Source organism: Ovis canadensis, chromosome X (assembly GCF_042477335.2).
Source record: "Ovis canadensis isolate MfBH-ARS-UI-01 breed Bighorn chromosome X, ARS-UI_OviCan_v2, whole genome shotgun sequence".
NCBI lineage: Eukaryota > Metazoa > Chordata > Mammalia > Artiodactyla > Bovidae > Ovis > Ovis canadensis.
In genome coordinates, this window is record NC_091727.1 from 133,855,526 (window position 1) to 133,877,355 (window position 21,830).

The following is a 21,830-nucleotide window of genomic DNA, read 5'->3' on the forward strand; positions in this document are numbered from 1 at the left end:
ACAAGTGATGCGAGTTTGAGCCCTGGGGTCAGGGAAATCCCCTGGAGGAGGGCATAGCAACCCACTCCAGTACTCTTGGTGGGATCTGCTATTATATTTATTTCAACAATTTAATTGAGTGTTTACCATGTGCAAGTAGTGTGTCATGAACAAGGATTAAACAAAAAGACAATTCTTCCACATTACAGAGCCATATTTTCCAAAGAATATCTAAGAACTTTTAAATTTACTTAAGCACAAATCGCTTCATTGGAATTTTCCCTCAAATATTTAAAGAACTGATATAAGTTAGAAATGATGCTCCAGTAATATCCAAATCAAATTCAGAATTAGAAATCTAGAATCCAGAGTTTCTAGCTTTCAGTTCCAGGGTTCAGAATGGTATAATTAATTGAAAATAATTATTATATTGTCTCACAGGCACACAGGGAACAATATGTTGTGCTCTTTAATGTTTAAAGTTGTTGGTGGATTTCTAAATAATATCATATAAATAATGTCAGCACTATTTAATGGCAGATGACCTCATTGATATAGAACATAAAATCACTGGCATCAAATCCTGTATTTAATCATATCAATTCTTTCCTACCATATTTGTGTGTGTGTGTGTGTGTGTGTGTGTGTGTGTGTGTTTATTAGTCACTCAGCTGTGTCCAACTCTTCGCAACCCCATGGAGTATAGCCCACCAGGCTCCTCTGTCCTTGGGATTCTCTAGGCAAGAATGCTGGAAAAGGTTGCCATTTCCTTCTCCAGGGGATTTGCCTGACCCAAGGATCAAACCCAGGTCTTCTGCATTGCAGGCGGACTCTTTACCGTCTGAGCCACCAGGGGCTTCCCTACCATATCTCTAGCATGATCTTAAGATCATTCCCATTTTTCCTGCCAAATAAATATAACCAGAATAGAGTTTTTGTTCCTTCACTAAGAATGCTTTTCGCTGAATATTTGTGGAAGAAGCATGTGGTAATAATTGTTCCTGCAGTAAATGAAAAGTAATTTGAAGTAAATGTATTGTTCTTTTGTGTCTAAAAGCTAAAAAGCTAGAAACAGAATTTTAAGACACTGTGTTAAAATACACAAGGGTCATTTGGATCTCACAGTGAAATGTGCAGCATGGATATAGTATGTCACACAGCTACATTCTGTGTTCACATGTGGCAGTGTTCCCATATATTTGGGTCAAGTTGCTAGCCAACCCTATCATCTGCATCACAGAAGAGAAATTGTAAGTAAGCGAAAAGCCTCTGAAAAAGCTGTCACAAAGTCCCTGCACTAAAGATCATGTACTTGACTCTGTAGGAGAGACCTTTTAGCACTGGATTAAAATTGTTCAGGCTTCTTATCTCTATATAACCCTTAGACATTGGTTTCTAGATTTCTTAGATCCCACAATATTTTTAAATGACAGGTTAGAAGGAGAAGGTTGAAGAAGCAAAACCCAAAGGGAGTAACAGAAAGGAGAGAGACTGGTCAGTGACTATATTGCAGTCGCAACTGATCAATAACCCTCATATTCTGGTCCCTAAGTCAGTAAGGAAAAATGAATGATGCCACTGGTGGGATCTCATCCCTACTTTTAATTTCAGCTTTTCTTTTTTTCCCTTTTCTTCCATTTATCACTCTTTTCTTCCAGTCTTTGCTCATTTCCTTTTCTTCTTTGAATGTCATATATAAGCTTATGGCCTTCATAGATATTTCTTGGCCCTTAAAGTTGGCCCTCAGGGGTGGTGAGAATGCTGAACTCTGATGTAACCTATTCTCAAAAAAAAAAAAAGTATCTAGATAATGAGACTGTGCAACACCCAGTGATTTTCATGTATTATGGACATTGTGTTGACATTGTCTTTATTAGTCCTTCCTTTAACACTGCCTTAAACTCTTAACTTTTTAATTTTTCTTTTCTTTTCCTAAGTTCTTTAAACTACTTTTCAGTCAGGGTTGTTAGCCATCCTCTAGATTCCTGGAAACCATTCTAAATTAGAAAATCTACTTCATTTTTCATCCATGTTTTATTTTTTCTGGACTAAATAACCCCAGTCTACTTTAGCCTTTTTTTCTGTCTGTTTCTGAGGATACCATACTAAATATTTTCATATAATATATCCCACAGATGAATAGAAGACTGAGCTTTAATAGTCTAAGCTGAGATATGGATACCACACTAAATATTTGCATCTGATTCAGAAGATCTGTAGAAGAACTTAAACTAAATTTTAGCATAAATTTATTTTTCTTTATTAGTGTAGTAGGACTTTCTAACATCATGAGTGAGACTTCCTAATAAAGTGCTAATAAGTTTTTGATTTCTTAGATGCTGCTTATAGTGCTGGTCTTCTTCCAGCTTGGTGGCAGGTCCAAACACTACATATGTTATCACTTCAGAGGTTTAGGGTATACTGATGGAACTTTATTTTTAATATTCATGGTAAACATTCAGCCAAACCTACTGTAGATTTATAATAGCACTGCTGAATCTCTTTCCAACATAAATACCAGCAAAAGCCTATTTCCCAGTGTTCCTGGAGTAGACTTCATGGTAAAGTTTGCTGGGCTGGAATGAAAATCTGTTATCCATTGTGGCTTTTGTATTGGCTTTCCAAGTTAAAGCAATAACTTATTGAGCTTTTTGTTACTCATTAATTATTTTGACAAATGAATTTTGCAGTGGATTTTGGAGTGAGTGCCCAGGTGAGCAGAATTAATGGGAGGAGAAATAGCTTCATTGGGACACCATACTGGATGGCACCTGAAGTGATTGACTGTGATGAGGACCCCAGACGCTCCTATGATTACAGAGTAAGTGTAAGGATTCAGATAGTAGGAGACAAAATTTGTAAAGGACTTTTGACTTTTTATTTTAAATTATGAAATAAAAGAATAAAAACCACTACTTAAATAGGAAGTACTAGCCACTATTGCTATATGTGGTTTGATGATGTGTGTAAAAATAATATTTTCTAAGAATGTAGGCAAAGTAGACCATTGGGAGTTATCCATATTTGAGGAAGAATGTCTAGTTCATCTTGCTTACAACTTCTTGGTAAAGAATATTATATTATGTGGCTTTATATGGAAATTTAACTTCCAGGGACAGAGTGCTTTATACACTTAAAACTGAATAAATGTAAAGCCAATTATTAATCCCCACAGTAACTTAGCTCCAAAGAGAAAAAAAATAATAATTTGATTACTCAGGGTAATGGAGAAAGTCCTTGGCATGGTTCAGCTCCAAACCACAGAAAATCAGTGGAATAGACAAATTAAGTAACAATTTATGCTATTTATTAAAATTTCCACTGAAGCTGCAATTTGGACAATATACATCTATGTACACATTTTTAAAAGTTGGTATGGAAAGAAAACACCCCATTTGCTATAGACTGGAAAAACCGCACTCACTCTCCACATCATAACTCATCCAAACAATTCATTGTGGTTTCGTTGTGTGGAACCTAGGACTCAATACTCAAAGTTGATTAATTCAAATTTCATCTCTTTTCCTTTTCCCTTAAATGCCCTCTGCTTGATTTGCAAGCAGATCTGTTGAGAGCCAGTGCTATTAGGAGCTATGGAGACAGTGGAAGTATAATGCTCTTTAAGTGACTTGCTGTAACAATAATGCTTTATAGCTGTACAGTTTTTGGCAGTCTTCCAAGGACTTTCACCCATATTAATTATACATTTTACATTTTCAGTCCCACATAACTTAAAGAATACTTAAACTTATATCATCACAACTCTTTGAAGCTAAGACATCTATAAGCAGGTATTTTAATAATTCAGTTAACTTGTTTAGGAGTCATTACGCCAAACGGTGCACTTCTAGCCCTGTGCCCTTTCTGCATTCTAAAAAACAAAGTACAGTTAACAGTAGTGAAGATCATTTCCTAGAGCCTCCTAAAATGTATAATTTTCTAGAATTATCATTCTGTTCTCAGTTTCCTGTATTCAAGGAACTCCTGAAAGTGCTTATGTATATAGTATTTCATTTCATATTTATGCTAGTTCTATAACATGGGTCCTATTATTATCATCTCTATTTTGAGAGTGAAAAAAAGAAAGTGTTAGTCACTCAGTCATGTGTGACTCTTTGCGACCCCATGGACTGTAGCCCGCCAGGCTCCTCTGTCCATGGAATTCTCTAGGTAAGAATACTTGAGTAAGTAGCCATTCCCTTCTCCAGGGGGTCTTCCTGACCCAGGGATCAAACCCATGTCGCCTGTGTTTCCTGTATTGCAGGCAGGTTCCTTACCATCTGAGCCACCAGGGAAGCCCTAATTTACATAGGGTAAAATTGAGGTACAAAGTGTTAAATCTTTTACCTAAGATCTGACTTCTTTAGAGCTAGTAGTATGTGATTGGACTTCTTTACAACAAATCCCTTTTGCTATTTCAGTTAAGGTGACAATAGCAATACATCCAAGATGAATTTTCCTTTCACTGAATCCCCACCCATATCAACTTGTGTAGTACAGTACTGGCTGGTCATAGGGTCAGATAACGTCTTCCTATAACATCAGTCTATAATGAAGAAAACCCATAAAATGGCTGTGGCATTGGTACCTCCCCTCAGCCAAAGATTGTTTAGAGATTCTAAATACTATCTGTTTCCCACTTTTAAGTGACTTTTTTTTTTTTTTTGGTCATCTTTTCCTTTGCAGAGTGATGTGTGGTCTGTGGGAATCACTGCTATTGAAATGGCCGAAGGGGCTCCTCGTGAGTAATAATATTTGATGTTGGTTAAAAGTTATGGAAACATGCTGTACAAATCTGCCACTTGTACCAGTCAGCTTGTACTGATCACACAGGTGCCACACCATGTGCCAAACTGTAAATGATGGTCTTCCCCAGTTATGAAATGCCATAGTCAGAATGGCCAGATATGTCTGTAAGAGTTTTTATTCTTCTCTGTTAAGATATCTTATTTTAGGCTGATTGAGTATTGACTCAATTTAGCCTCAGTAACATTTGGTCATGATAGTAATAACCAAACAGAATCTAAAGGTGTTCCAGTACATATTCACTGATGAAATATTTAGGTTCCTGAACAGTTACACTTATATACTTCAGACTGTGCCAGTTAAGAAAATCCACCAGTAGTTCCTTTTAATTGAGCCAATCCTCAGCAATATTGAGAAGGAAGCTTTTTTCCCCACTTTGGAGTCAGTCCAGCTATCATTGGTGCCTTCCGTGCTCCCACCAGCCACTCCATTGCCCCTCATTGTTCAGTAAGCTCCATTTTCTCATGTTCCCCCTCCCTCTCTTCATTGAAGTAACCTGTCAGCAGTCTGTTCTCTCAGGTTACTACTGCTTTCTGGTAGGAAAGTAAAAGTGGAATGTGAACTTGAGTGTAAATGATTCATAACCAGCAAATGTATAATCCCATAAACAGGGCATATTTGCTGTTCTCAATACCTAAATCCAAGAATGTAAGTGATAAACACATTCATAGTATTGATGAGAAGTGAGAGAAATGCCTGAAGTGTGTATGTCAGGGGGCAGGGCTTGCAACTGCCCTGCTTTTCCCTCTCCAAGCAGATCCTGTAGGTTCCCATGTGCCTATGTGCTTCATCTGTACAATATCTACTATTTTAGCACTGTGTTTCATGGCTAATGGGAGTAATTTCAAGGAGTAGAAATAGTGGTATTATAATTGTTAAGAATCTCTGGTGTCCCTTGGAATATCAAGAATTTCTGGTGTCCCTTGGAATATGACATATCACAGAATGGGCATGGGTTAAAGCTAGGTCAGGTATGGAGATCAGGTCACTGCACCTTCTATTAATTTATATAAAGCTTGACCTTTGAACAATGGCCTTTATATTATTCTAATGAAATTACCCTGGGGACTTTCTTTATACTACTATGAGAGGCCAATTTGGCACTGGAGATTATTTTTTTTTAAGATATATTTTGGGAGAGGAAGGATTCCTCTAAAGAGTTATTAATATCAAATTGTCCTCACATGAATGACACACTTTTAGTATTAGGTGAAATTTACACTATGGCTCTCCTTTGGGGAATTATTGCACTGCCAGTTTTCTTTAATCAAAACACAAGAGGAAATAAGTAAAGTGAGACACATATTTAAATACTTATTGAAAAGCCCAGAATTCCCAAGCCAATGAGGTAATGAATTTATATACCACATATTGGAATAGGCTTTTCTTTGTATGGTTGTGTTTCTGAAAAAGAGAATGAAAGTCTAGTAATTTTGCACAGAATTGAGGTGCCGGATAGTTAAAATCTTCCTTATAATATCAATAGCTAATATTTATTAAGTGCTTACTCTGTGCCAGACACTTTTATAAGTGTGTTGCCATTTAATCCTCATAGCAACTCTTTGAAGGAATTCTTGATATATTTCCTGTTTTTAAGATGAAATAACCAAAGCACAGAGAGGTAAGTAATTTGCCCAAGGTCACAAAGGTAGAATTAGGATTTGAACACAGATGATCTAATCTAGAGGGTGTGTTCTTAATAGTTGTGTGTGCGTGTTAAGTCACTTCAGTCGTGTCTGATTCTTTGCAACACTATGGACTGTAGCCCAACAGGGTCCTCTGTCCATGAGAATTCTCCAGGCAAGAATACTTGAGTGGGTTGCCATGCCCTCATCTAGGAGATGTTCCAGACCCAGGGATCGAACCCATGTCTCTTATGTCTCCTGCATTGGCAGGCGGGTTCTTTACCACTAGTGCCACCTAGGAGGCCCTTTCTTAATAGTTACGTTGTATCTACTTCTTTTCCTAGGACTGTTAGCTTCCAAACCAGATTATTCTCATCTTTTTAGACTACTAAATCATTGTTTGCATATTCTTGTGCATAGTTACTAGTATGGTTGACTTTTCAGCCTATAATTACATATTACAGTTTTACAACTGGGGAGGATACCGGCATTACACAAGCACAGAAGAGTACTTGACTCCACCTGTATTTTTGGCTTCTCTAGATATAAATCATCAATCGCACATTTCAAAAATTTAACCTAGTGTAATTGATTATTATTTGTCCCACTTGGAAATAGTGAAGCTTTAGTATCTTATATAATGGACAGCTTGTATTAAAGTCAGCTTTTCCTCTAACTACCTTCTTTCATGTCTATTCTTCAGTGTCTATTCAATATGATATGTGAAAGAACACTGAGAATCCCCTCTGGAATTAGGAGTTTGTTCTGTAGTTACCTTTCTTACTTATTCTAAACTTATCTATTTTCCTTTGCAGCCCTGTGTAACCTTCAACCTTTGGAAGCCTTATTTGTTATTTTGCGTGAATCTGCTCCCAAAGTCAAATCCAGTGGATGGTAAAGATGAATGACTTAATCTCTTAAACACATTAACGATATTTTTATATAGCAAAGAAGTTTTAATTCATTTGATCAGTCCTGTTTCCACATCCTTATTGGACAATATTTCCTAAAAACGGATACCTTGAGGAGTCTGAATGAGTACTATTCATTAAGAGCTAGCTAGCCAAATAGAAATAATACTCTCCATGGTAGATTATCATGACAGTACTGTCCTGGCATTAGTGATGTATTCAGTTTTATTTCCTGTAATGGGCTGGGCCAATGGAAGCCTTTTGTGAAGTTTCTCACTGAGCTTACATAGGCAGTCAGTGATTGTGATGTATAGCCCAGACATTTGACCCATAAAACTAAACATCCATAGAACCTAAAGAGGACTTGTTCTCTCAGAGTGCTACAGCCCAACTAAACTTAAAAATCTTTCTTCCTGAAGTTTTTGGAACTAGTAAGTGAAGTTCTTGCTTATTCTCAGTATGTATTACTTGCCCTAGTAAAAGTGGTTACTATGATTCAGTTGCTGACATTCTTCCTTGTGATTAAATTTAACCCTTCCCACAGATTCAGGCTTTCTGGTCACATCTGTTTCCATGGGCCATTTTATAAGATTAATCAGTCCTGGTGACATTAACACCCTTTTCTGGATCATTACACGGACAGCTTTAGAGCTCAAAGTGCACATAGTCAAGCAAAACACTCAGGCTTCAAAATATGACTACTGTGGGATGACCAGTCTGGTCTCATGGTCTGCATAAATCATATCAACCACTTAATTGCCATCCCACCACTCGCCTTTTTTGCCACGCACATTCTTCTGAACTCACTGAAGTTTCTACTATTATTTGGGTAGAAAATATCATTGACTCCAGCCTCTTCTGAGGCTTGAAAGGCATTGCTGTGTAATGTACATTGTCAAGCTATAGGATATCTGGTTATTGAAAAGACTATTACAGCTAAGACAACTCTCTCCAAAAATATGACCTTCAGAGTGGCATGTGGGTGGAGGTGGGAGGTGTGGAATACCTGAGAATGCTCTTTTACCTCTTTGATTCATTTCTTTTAGGTCCCGCAAGTTCCATGATTTCATGGAAAAGTGCATGATCAAAAATTTCCTATTTCGTCCTACTTCTGCAAACATGCTTCATCACCCATTTGTTCGGAATATAAAAAATGAAGGACATGTTGTTGAGTCATTAAAGAAGCATCTTACTGGAATCATTAAAAAGAGACAGAAAAAAGGTAGGATATGTAACTCTTTATTTTACTGGAATAAATATTCAAATGAGAGAAATTTTTCTTATTTTTTTAGGAAAAATAATATTTAAGAATTAAGTTGAAATTAAAGTCTGAGACCTTTTGACATTTAGCTTTTCCATAAATATGCCATGTGCATTTAATTCATTATTTCTTACCTGATCATATATATACATATACATACACACATAAGATTATAAATTTTTGCTAGTTCAACTAGCATGCGTTCATATTTACAAAGGCCTTTGAAAGCCTCAAGAAGAATTTTATGATGTGCTAATTTTATTTTAAGAAAACTAACTGGAGAAATAAACACAAGATAATGAAATCTGTATCTTATTGTTCTTTCTCATTGTTAACTCCAATTAGATAAATGGATTTATAATTAATCACTTATTGACTGCTACTTTTGATGCAGTATCAGTGAACTGCACATAGTTGGTTTTATGTATTAATCTCCAACTTTAAGATGTCATTAACAAAGCACAATTTATGCAAATAAAATTAAGCTTCTAGATATTAATGCCAAAAATGACAGGATGGTTATTCATCAAATCCAGAGGAAACTACTTAGAAAGTTCCAACTTTATAGGTTATATGGCATATTTTGCATTTAGTTTAGGGCACCATATGCAGAGTTGAGTGATAATGGAATGGAAAGTGGGGAGCCTGAAAAAGATAGCAGGCATTCTCAGATGCACTATAGGATTGACTGCAGCCAATCTTCTTCCATCTACATAACTATACGTATCTTATTTTTGAGTGAGAAGCAGAAGGAATTAATGTATTTAACCATGGTAGAGAATTTATTGGACCAGCATCATCGTAAAAGTCAACCAATCTCAGAATGGGTACATCTAGTTGAGAATTCACTAATTTCCAGAGTTGCAAAATTTCCAAAATGTAATCTGCAGGAAAAGCCACATTTATATAGAAATTGATGGATGATGTCAATATAGTTGTCCTAAACTTTTTAATATAGGAAATTGAAAAGAAAACTCTTGTCTATAAGTGTCTGTATTTCACTGCAGCACAGGTGACAGGAAAGATACCAAACATTTTCACTGTGTTAGTTGTGAAAAACAGAATTTAGATTTTTGCCTTCTCATTGAAAGGGCCAAAGATCCTGATCCTCATTTTCAAGATCCTCATTAAAAGGACCAAAGATAGGTGTGGGCCCAAACCATAAAGTCCTTCCATCCATAGTACATACCTGTAAGCCATGCTCACCAACCATCTGGAGTTTCTCTTTGTCCCTTTGTCCCTTTACCTTTTTCAATTTTTTCTCTTTAGAATTGCAGCAATCAGATTGCTATTTTTTTTTCCTATACAGAGAGAAATTAGTCTCTGTAGAATAACTGTGCTACAAAAGGAGGCCTAGGAAGAAGGATATTGTCTACACCACCAGTAGATGTGATGTGAAGGGTTACAGCCCTCTTGTTCTTGTAAATTCACTCAGCATCCTGAGCAGTAAAGGGTGCAAATTGACTAAGGTGGATTTATTAATTTCTGTTGATTATTATGCATTATTTTTTTTCTATTTCATAAAAGGAATACCTCTGATCTTTGAAAGAGAAGAAGCTATTAAGGAGCAGTATACCATGAGAAGATTCAGGTGCGTTAGATAACTTACATATATAATTTGATGTTAGCAGTTCATGTAAGACAGTTGATCCCATATTGTTGTGTTTAACTCAGAGAAACTTAATCCTTTCTGATAAAATAAAACAGATCTCTATATTCAAGAGATATTTGAATGGAAATGTTCAGGAAAAAATTTTATTACTACTCAAAGAGTCCTTAATTTCTGATGATAGAATGATCAACTAGATTATCAGGCCATTAATATTAAATATATTGCTAATGTAAAGACTTTCAGACATTACAGGAATGATTCAAAAAAGATATAGTGGAAGTATCTTTATTGCAGAAAAATGTTCATCTTTTAAAAATAAAAGCATCTTCCCTGAATGACATCACTCTACTGACAACACTAATTGTATGGCAACCGTTTGTACTTTTATTTCTAGGGGACCTTCTTGTACTCATGAGCTTCTGAGACTGCCTACCAGCAGTAGATGCAGGCCACTTAGAGTCCTGCATGGAGAACCCTCTCAACCAAGATGGTTACCTGACCGAGAAGAGCCACAGGTTCAGGCCCTTCAGCATCTCCAGGGAGCTGCCAGGGTGTTCATGCCACTACAGGCTCAGAACGGTACACCTAGGCCTCTACAGGGGCAAGCCCAGGCACCTCAGCAAGTACAAGGGGCTGCACGGATGTTCATGCCACTACAGGCTCAGGTGAAGGCTAAGGCATCTATGCCCCTTCAGATGCAGATGAAGGCACCTCCACGACCACAGAGGGCAGCCTGCATGTTTATGCCACTACAGGCTCAGGTGAAGGCCCCTAGGCCTCAACAGGTACAGGCCCAGGTATCCAAAAAGCAGCAGGCTCAGGGCCAACCCCAGGCATCAGGAGAGCCCCAGGATCTGGATCAGGTACCAGAGGAATTTCAGAGGCAAGATCGGGTGCCTGAACAACAGCAAAGACACGGCCGGGTCCCTGAACAACACCAGAGGCAGAATCACATACCTGAACAGCCGCTGCAGCCGAATGGGGCACCCGAACAGCCAGAGGTACAGGAACAGGCTGCAGAGCCTATACAGGCAGAGGTGGAGGCAGAGGAGCCCGAGTCATTACGAGTCCATGCCCAAGTGTTCCTGCCCCTACTGTCACAGAACCACCACGTGCTGTTGCCGCTCCATTTGGATACTCAGGTGCTCGTTCCAGTAGAGGGGCAACTCGAATGGTCACCTCGAGCACAAGCCTGGGCTCTAGACCCCACACAGGCAGTTGGCTCAGTTCAAGCACTCATAGAGGGCCTATCAAGAGACTTACTTCGAGCACCAAACGCACATAACTCAAAGCCGCTTGGTCCACTGCAAATCCTGATGGAAAACCTGGCATCAGACATGTTTTACTCTCAACCAGAACAACCACGGAAGAAAAAATCAAAAGTTTCTAGTCTAAGGCAGGCACTGGCAAAAAGACTATCACCGAAGAGGTTTCGGGCAAAGCTGTCACGGAGACCTGAAGTGTTTGAGCTCTCAGATTTAGAAGCCCATAGGCAAAGGCGCCAATGCAGATGGGAGGATATCTTTAATCAGCATGAGGAAGAACTGAGACAAGTTGCAAATGTAAGGGTTTTTGATATTTTTCCTAAGTCAAATATGCAGAGAAAATATGCTAGTTCATACTGAGGTGATCCCTCTGTAAAAGCAAATGAAATAAATGTTCATTGTGTCTCAGAGAAGATTAAATAATTTGGGTTTCAAGTAAATTATCCTGATATTTCCAAATAATTGTGACTAAATTTGAGAAAGAAAGATTTGTTTGAATGATCCAGTTATTTGCTTAATATCTCTTTAGTGATAGAGCTTTCATTATTACCTGATTTTCTACCTATTATTTCCTTAACCAACATCATATACACATTTAAAGGTACTATTTTGGATTTTTAAAAATTACTTTCATGGGTCAAAATTAAAAATATAACTCATTAAAATAAACACAAAAATTCAGTTTTGTTCCTCTAATCTCTAAGTACGTTTATTTTGCTCTTTCCTCCCATAGAATGCTAAACATCCTGTTTAAGAGAATTGCACTAGTTTTTGTACTTTAGGATGTTAAAGGTTAAACATTTTGTACATGCTTACCATAAGTATGACTTGTCTCACTTATTTTCCACCCATTTTACATCAATGAAGTACCTGCATAGAACATGGCACAAGTTACAAATTCAAGTTAATAAAACTTCATTCTTCAAAATTCCCTAATATAAATAGATATATAGATAATTTGGCTGGAGTTGGTGGATTCAATCTGGCAAATCTAATCTGTTAGTGAAGGGTTTGTGGGCTTCATAAGCAAATTAAAGAGGTCAAAAATACCAGGAGAGCAGTCGTTTTCTTATACTTCACAGTATCTGTTTATATAAAAGGAATCATTGTGAAGATCCTAAATTAAACCCTGCTATCAACATCCACTTATCTAATAATAATGAATGTAGTTATTACAAATCAGCCTTGTCTGAATGTCTCAATAAGGGAGTGTTTGGTTTGTGGCCATTGTGTTAATTGAGCAAATGCTGTTTCCCAGACATGTTTAACATGAGAAAAGGTAAAAGCAACAAGAGAAGCAAGACCCAAAAGGGGAAATGATTGTCTAGTCCCCCAAATCTGACAGATAAGAAGCAAAAGAAACCAAATAGAGAAGGAATTGCAAGAGTGCAAAGTGCTAATATTTGCCAGACATTAAGCAATCTAAAATGCTAATGACTATTCCCAATGAGCCCTAGTAACAATTGCATTTTTAAAAAAGACTTTTATGCATTCCTGCAAGACTCATGGTATTAGTAGCATAACACATTACTTATTCTCTTTCAGTGTTTTAAATATTTATGTAAGAAGCCATTCTAAAATGGAAGAAAAAGTCACTAAATGATAGCTACTAATCCTAGTACTAAATCCTACTAAACCTAGGATCTTGTATAGGTATTCTTGCCTTTATGTGTAACTGTCAAGGGAAATACAAAGAAAAAGAAAATTCTTGTTGTTGTAATCAAGTCATAGGTCTTTCAAAATACCTGAAAATTTATTAGAATTTAAAGATGTATGTGATTTCAACTCACTAGAAAGAAAGACAACACATTTCCATTATTCCCTTTGTGTTGAAGAAATGCCGATTGGCTTAAATGGGAAAACAGAAACTTGCCTAAACTCTTAGGACTCAAAAAGAAATATTTGCACTGCTGTATTGCAGATCTTCCATTGCTCAGGAGGACCAAACTTTGTAATTATAACCACTCATTAAATGTTAGAGTTTTGGGTTCATGAGTTAAGCTTTAGACCAGAGATTTTTAACCTGGGTCTAATAAAGTGAGCTGCATGTGGTCAATGACCCCCTAAAATATATGAAGAGACATGTGTCTTTCTATAGGCATTTTTCTACAAAGAATTTGTAGCATTACTCAGATGCTGAAAGGGATGCAGAACCAAAAACTACTAGAAACTACATTTAAATCAGTTTGAATATTGAAAAATTGTTTTTTAATTGAACAGTAAGATGATAATTGCTCCTATAATTTACAGTTTAACAGCAAGTAAGATATTTATTTTCCTTTTTGTTTCAAGGACAAAGAAGATGAATCATCAGATAATGATGAAGCATTTCATTCGATTCAGGCTGAAGTCCAAATAGAACCATTGCAGCCATACATTCCAGATCCTAAAGAAAATGAGGTAAGTCTCTCAATATGAGTTACTGTGACACTAATAAGTGCATGGAACAATGGTTCTTAACTTTTTTGTCTCAAAATCTCTTTATACTCTTAAACACTGAAAACTCCAAAAAAGCTTTTGTTTACTCAGATCATGTCATTGAATATATAGTGTATTATAAATTAAAACCAAAAATTTAAAATATCTATCACTTTGCTTAAAAAGTAATAAAACTATTAGATGTTAATATAAGAAGCAAATTTTAGTGAAATAACAATTCTTCATCTTGCTTAATAAGAAACAGCTGGATTCTCATATCTGCTTCTGCATTCAATCTGTTACCATGTGTTGTTTGAAAAGAAAATGTGAAAGTGTTAGTCACTCAGTTGTGTCTGACTGTTTGCGGCTCCATGGACTGTAGCCTGCCAGGTTACTCTGTCCGTGGGATTCTCCAGGCAAGAATGCTGGAATGGGTAGCCATTCCCTTCTCCAGGGGATCTTCCCAACCCAGGGATGAAACCCAGGTCTCCCGCACTGCAGGCAGGCTTTTTACACTCTGGGCCACCAAGGAAGCCTGAAAGATAGACTAACGCCTGAGTGGGGACATGAACCCTGGGCCATCAGATTAAATGTCTGATGCTCTATTGACAGCCATCCAGGCCAACTGTTAAAGTATGTGAGTAAAAGCTAGCTTCTCACATATTTGTGATTGAACAGGGAGAATTTCCATAGATTTTTCAGATAATTATGCATATTCTTTGATAATACACCACAACTAGAGAAGTGGAGTCTAAAACCATATCAGTGAGATTTTGGATATTCAGTAATATTAAAATCCATCTAATCAGCTATGAATAGATGTTTTGTTCATACACAATTTTATATCTTCATGCATTGATCAGTTGGAAAATACTGGTTCACTGTGTATGTGGTTCTTTCCAAATATGCATTTTATTTCACAACACCAAAAATAGCATTAGTTAATATCATCAATTTCATCATAAAATTGTTGAGTATTGATAAGCTGTCAAGTGCACAGTGATAGATGAGTCTAAAATTTACTTTGTTATTGAAAGCTCAGTTTTATCATTGTTAACAAATAACATCAATTGTTTTTTCCTTGATTTGACAGGCTTACTTCACTGATTTTAAATAAACTGCCTGCCAGATACCCAAGTTGAATAATCAGTTTGTCTCCTCAGTCATTCTTTTAAATAAAAATATTGCCCATGAAAAATTCAGTAGTTCAGCTTATATCTCTTTCTGAGATGTAGATTATGACAGGGTCTGGCTCATTTTAACCTATCGTTTATTTTCTTAGATTTATGGGAATAATCATGTCAGTCCTGGTGTCCAGATTGACTTTTGTTTTCACAAGTTTTTTAATAACTATTTAGCACATGGTATTGGTGAGGAGTGTGGACAAGGTCCTGTCATTATAGACAGCATTCCTTACAGCTATTAGTAGCTATCTAAAACTTTTTTGGTCACTAAATGCAGATAGGTGGATTAGTGAAGAACTCAGACATTCTTGTTTTATTAATAGTGAGTCATTGCTACTCTTAATCAGGACAAGCACCCAAGATCACTATCTATTTCTTTCAAGATACTTCACAGTAGTCTATTATGATGTATGCCATGGACACTTATCCTTTTTAAATATGTTATTTCTGATAATAACAGTCTCTTGAAATGAATAACAGAGCACTGCTTTATCAATACTAGTTAGTCGCAGATAGAACGTATGCTGGATTGTATTATTTAATTACAAGAGGCAATATGTCCCCCTCTCTGCTGTATTAAATGATGACTTTACTCTTACCCCAGATGACAATTATTACATAAGCATGATACATTAAGCCCAAAATATAACGAGCTCTATAAGATTTGTTTGGAATACATCATTTGCCTTAATATATGCCATTCTTACTAATCATTTTCTTCTCCCCAATTTTCAGAAAAAATACAGTCTATTCATTAGCCTTTCTTATTATTGACCTTTATCTAATTTTGGCCTCTGGTTAACTAGTTTCAGTAAACTTTCAGAGATTAGCTTCATGAACCAAGAGGCCTGGATGGAGTCAGTGTGATGCCAGTTATCTGAATCAAAAGTGGAAACAGTCAGTCAGATGCTTGTCTTGCATACTGCCAAACATCTGGTTATACTGGAAAACATTCATTAGCAAAATATGTGAATGACTGACAACATTTTTCATTTCTAATCTATCTGTTGGAGTATAAAGAAAACCTCGATAGGTTGCTACCTAAGAGGAAAAAAATAGCATAGTAAGATTAATATAGTTTATAGAAGCTATAGAATGATTTCATCAGCATGAAAATACTAAATTTATTTTTCATTGTAACACTGAATTTTCCTTTCTAAAGAATCTAGTGTGACAGCCTTGTTGAATGTCAGAATGACCTATTTGAGGGGGGTAGTTAAAAACTATTTTGAGTAGAAACCTAGAGATACACTTCATGGCCCTATATATTAAGTTGGCAGAAAGTAAATCTGTACCACAGATGGAAGTGGGCTCATTATATGTGCTCTGTTTCAAGTCTTTTGCTGTATTAGATGAATGAATAATTGATAAAATAAAATTAATTTGTTTAGAATTGAAAAGTGTTTCAAACACTGATTATGAGATGATAAAAGGACATACTTCCTTAAAGATTAAACACTTTAAATTCTTGAGACATTTGAATAATGTATGTGTGTATGTTACAACTTTTGAAAATTTAGTATTAGCTTAGAAGGGTAAGTGGGTAAAAAATTTGAATTTCAATTCTGGGCAAGAAGTTTGAACTTGATATAAAAAGTAATATGATAACATAAAAGGAACATTAAATTATCAGGCAGGAGGCCTACCGTCTGATTAAAGATACTCTTTGACTTGATGTAAATCCTTGGAAAAGTCATTTTCCATCTCCAGGATATAGATTCCTCAATAATAATATGAGGGTGTTTGACTATATGATCTCCATAATTTGTTGTTATACTAAAATTCAAGGCTATATTCAAAGATTTTGGTTAAGCAGTTCTAATGTCATACTGTAAGTAATTAGGAAAATATGATTTATTTATGAAAATCAGATTTTATAAGTTGGGTTTTTAAGAAAATATCTCTATGTGAAGAATGACAATTTCCCATAAATTAGTAACTCAAAAAATTTATGATTGAGAATTCTACTGAAGTTTTACATTTTATCTCAAGGTTCAAGAGAGATCTGCTTCTATGCCTTGCAACCAGGATCGTGTACATCGTGTCACGTTCTCTTCAAGGTATGTATCTCTGATTTCTATATTCAGATTACTCTGATTTACTATCATATGGAATATTAATGCTTATTTATTTGACACTAAGTTCTATGTAAATTCAAAATTAAAATATTAGTGACAACATAGTCATCAATGACATCACTGGCCCACGTTTAAAACCCCAAAACTGCAACAATCCATTAACTAGATCTTTCATATTTGAATATACTGCAATCTCAGTGTTATTTAGTTTGATGATTAGCTGGTAAGATTCACAATTTAATAGAAGGATCAACAGTGAATTCTTGAAAAGCTTTCAATTAGTAATTTACAATAAAAAGATGCGATATTTTAGTGTATCAGGTATACTTCAATTACATATTTTATCATGTAGTACATCATGTAGTACGTGATAAAACACACATACAATTGATAACCTCAGCAGCTAATGCCACAGAATGGGCAAACCTGAAATGACCTATAAGGAAAATCAAATCTAAAACTCAATATTATATCATTATTTTATACCAATCACTGTAATTTTTCACTCTATACTATTGATAATAATCACTAATTTTCAAAGTCATGTTTCATATTTTAGATGTTGTATGCCATGTGTTATGTTTGACTGCTAAATTTTAATATAGGTGTTCCTTGAAAATCATACCCCCTCCAACTCCCAACTCATACTAGAGAGAACTTAGCCTATATTCATTCACTCAACCATTCCGTGAATACTTACTGTATTTAAGATTCTGCACAGTATGGTCAGATGGCATAGAGCTGATAGTATTTAGTATGTATATTTCTATCTTATTATTTTTTAAAACACTCATGAATTTATGTCATTTAGATTTAACTGGTAGAAAGAAATCTTGAAAAACTTTAAAGCAAAATTGGGAGCTTTCCCTTACTATGCATTCAGTGAATGAGTTGTCATGATCCTTCTGATAACAAAAGAGGAGAAATCAGTTTAGTTTTTGTGTATCTGTTTTGGTATCATGGGTATAATATAAAATCAGTATGGCTATTAAATTGTTAAACATGGGGTATATAAAAATTCAATATTGCTTTTAAACTGGTTTTGGTTGGTTTTTATCACTAAAAGGTTTTTGAGTTTATGTATAGCAAATATATTTACTTTAGATATGGTTACATTTATGAAACAAATTTAACTAAATCTTGAGTCTTTTCTGAAATTCAGGGTCATAGAAAAGACTCTTATCTGTTCCAGGCCTAAATCAGTAATCAAAGTACTTCCTATATAGAAATTTCAAAGCAACTGTAAAATTTAGTAGTGCTTGTCCAAAGAAACTTTCTAAATATTCCCTGAATTTGAATCTTGAAAACCAAAGTGTCCTATCTGTCTATTTATTCATGTATCTAATGCAGGCTGACTTAAAGAATCACAAATTCCAAGCATTTGAAATAAGGATGGTAATAGTAGAATATTTAAAATAACTTAGCTTTTTATCATGTTAAAATCCTCACATGCACTATAAATTTCTGATTATTGCTGTTTTACCTAGGTAATGATAAAGTCTGAATATTAGTTTAAAGAAACTTTATAGAAATTTTTAGAAATAAACATGATATGTGAAGGAAACATATACTTGTATGGAGACAGTTTTTTTATATTTAGAAATTGTTTCTCTTTTCTAGATAAAATAATAGATTTGCAGAAATTGGAAAATATTACTAAAGCTCTACTTTCAGTTTGATATATACCCATATACTTAAAAGTTTGTTGGTCTTGATGTTGAGTTATACATTCCCTTTTTAAATGTTAGGACATGGCACATGCTTTTCTGTCTTTTCATTAGTGTTCCTCAGCGGTCTCTTTTGGAACAAGCTCAGAAGCCCATTGACATCAGACAAAGGAGTTCGCAAAATCCTCAAAATTGCCCAGCAGCATCAGGTGATTCAAAGCACAAAGTTTAAACAGTCAAAACGGAGTTAATGTTTAACAGTTTATTTTGCAAAAGTCAAGAAAGAATTTCAAGAAGGAATGAATCAATAGTGTCAGAGAGGCCAAGTAGGATGAAGACCAAGTCATTGGATTTGGCAGTCCTTTGAGAAATGGAGAGTAATTTTTCTAAAGTTTCTTTTTTCTTTTGGGTAGTAGTTAAGAATGTGCCTAGGGAGGTGGAGGGTTGGAGTTCAGCTTTAGTTTCTATACCATGTGTGAAAAATATGGGAAAGGAACTTGAGAAAGGCCTCTCCAACAGGCTAAAATTTATAGACAATCTTTAGAATATTGAAATATTAGATGGACTAGTTGTGGGCATGTGTTTTATTTATCAGTTTGTTATTTTACCTCCTCAAAGTAAAACATACAGTATCTCATAAATGTTAAAAATTAATATAGTTACTCAAAAAGAAAAAAATTAATAAAATCATAGAAAATAGCTTCACAAACTGTGATATGAATTTCAAATAAGTATTTAATGATGTACTTTTGGGAGAGTTTAAATGTATTATAGATTTATGAAATATCAGTATAAACAAAGTCAAAATTATGCCTTGGAACATAAAATCTGGCACTATCTACTTTTAAGTAATTCAGGTAAGTTAAACATGGGGAAAATGCCTGACTGAGTCCCCAGGTCACCTGTAAAAATATAGCATATAGATTTTATTGAAACATTAATACTTAAATGAATATATAGGTATACTGTATGAAAATCAGATACTCAAAGACCTGAATTTTTAAAGGTCATTCTTCTTCTTAGGAAACTCAGATAGTGATGTACTTTCTTTAAATAAGAGTGTCCCCTCATGCAGAAATATTATCTTGTGAGAAATAAGACAAGCCTATGTGAAGAGAAACTTTAGCAATTTTTTTCTCAGAATCTTTCTGGTTTGACCAGGGTTAATTTGCTAATACTAAAGAAGCAACTAAAAATTGAAGATTTATTCATATTGTATATTTTGAAATAAGGAAATTCTGGACTAGGCAGTTATGAACAGTGGTGGGAGAGAGAAAGGGAGAGTATCTATGTAGACAATAGCTAAGGTTCTTTTCAGCTCTAAAATTCTATTATTTTATTGTGTATGCTACATAGATGATTTGAAGTTCCTATGATATTACATACCTCATAATACAGGAAATCAGAAAACCTTACTACAGATTTGCCTCAAAATCTCGAACATTTACCCAAACTTCTTACCTAGCCTAATGACACACCAAAACACTTGCAAGAAAATAGTTTTCTGCAGAAAGGTAATAAACTGCAAAGGTATAACAGTGTCAGAAGGCATGAACACAAATTGTAAGATGTGTTCAGTATAATATCCTCAAAAGATAGTAATATTTTCAAATACATGCTTTTTGGAGTTGTAGTGTCAATATTTTGGCTATATAAATATCAAAGCTGCAAATAAAAGAGAGAGAATACTATTTGTCTTCAAAATCCAAGCACCCAAAAACAATAAATAGGGACTTGAAGGTCCCCTTAGTGAAGCTTTTTCTAAGTAAACTCACCCAGATCTACTGATCTTTGAACCTAAATATTTTCACCCTGTTTTAACCACAGATGTTATTTACTATACCACAAACCTTAATATAAAAATTCCAGACTTCTAATCTGGACAGATTTGCATTTTAAATGGAAATATTTACACTGTAAAATTGAACTGTGTGTTGTGATACAGCTAGCAAAATGTGGCTGTTAAAATTAAAACTAAATTGAAAATGAAGTTAAATTTAAAATTCAACCCCCCAGATACACTGGCCATATTTCAAGTGCTCAAATGCTATGTGTGGATAGTAGCTAATGTATTGGACAGTGCAGATACTGAACATTTCTGTTACTGCAGAAAGTTGTATTGCAGAGTGCCTCTATAGAAAGGCTCACAGCTTTATAAAAAGGGCTAAGATTTGTCACTTTTTAGTTGTTTATGTCTCAACTGTATTGCAGTACTTGAGGATATATCTGAGTGGAAATTGGGGGATTAAGACTGAAGAGTCAACTCTCCTCTTGAAATTTTTGTTTAAACTATCATCTTCTATACACCGTTGGGCTCTTTTTCTACTGGTTATTAGGGGAGGCCAGAAATACCACCAGCCCTTACTGTTCTTGATGCATTCTCTTCTTCTCATGGGACTATCTGCATACCAGTCTTACTATGTACCTTTTTACACAAAAATATTCAGCAAGTATATATTTAATATTAAAAACAAGAAAGCCATGTAGGTCTAACAGAACAAACTTTGAGTCTCTCTCTACCTGTGAAAATAGAACATAGGATCTTGGCCCCATAAGAATTTATCAAGTGATCTCTCCTGAATGGAAAGAGGCTACAAGAATACCAAGAGATTGAAGTGGTTTGCTATAAAAATGAAGATAATGGTTGTGATTACCACTGTTACTAATGTCTTTTTGGCATTCTACAGAATCTTCTTCTGAGGAAACAAGTCCTGTGATCAGGAGGCGGTCCCAGTCATCACCACCTTATTCTACCATTGATCAGAGTTTGCTGGTTGATATTCATGTAGGTTTCCATCTTAACTCTTAACATATTTATGTTTGTTCTCTTTAATCTTCAATTTCTTTTGACTTACATACTTTCATCTTCATTTGAGGGAAAGGTTAAAGCATTGAGTTTTTAAATTAATCTTTCAAATATAGATTTCTATTGGTATGTCAGCATGCAGAATATGAAATCTAGAAATGACATTTGATATGTAAAAACATTTAATTGATCATAAAATATTTTATTTTCACATTCTA

General features: G+C 35.2%; 1 protein-coding gene across 2 annotated transcripts in view; it reads left to right on the forward strand.

Annotated features, from left to right (window-relative positions):
• Nucleotides 1–21,830, forward strand: part of NRK (Nik related kinase) — a 126,021-nt gene that overhangs the window by 68,968 nt on the left and 35,223 nt on the right. For both annotated transcript variants that reach the window (XM_070291067.1, XM_070291066.1), the window contains exons 8-17: nucleotides 2,670–2,800; nucleotides 4,666–4,720; nucleotides 7,226–7,304; nucleotides 8,368–8,543; nucleotides 10,110–10,173; nucleotides 10,589–11,756; nucleotides 13,752–13,859; nucleotides 17,054–17,121; nucleotides 18,921–19,015; nucleotides 21,494–21,591. In XM_070291067.1, coding sequence (XP_070147168.1) covers nucleotides 2,670–2,800; nucleotides 4,666–4,720; nucleotides 7,226–7,304; nucleotides 8,368–8,543; nucleotides 10,110–10,173; nucleotides 10,589–11,756; nucleotides 13,752–13,859; nucleotides 17,054–17,121; nucleotides 18,921–19,015; nucleotides 21,494–21,591 — 2,042 coding nt within the window. The remainder of the gene's footprint in view (nucleotides 1–2,669; nucleotides 2,801–4,665; nucleotides 4,721–7,225; nucleotides 7,305–8,367; nucleotides 8,544–10,109; nucleotides 10,174–10,588; nucleotides 11,757–13,751; nucleotides 13,860–17,053; nucleotides 17,122–18,920; nucleotides 19,016–21,493; nucleotides 21,592–21,830) is intronic.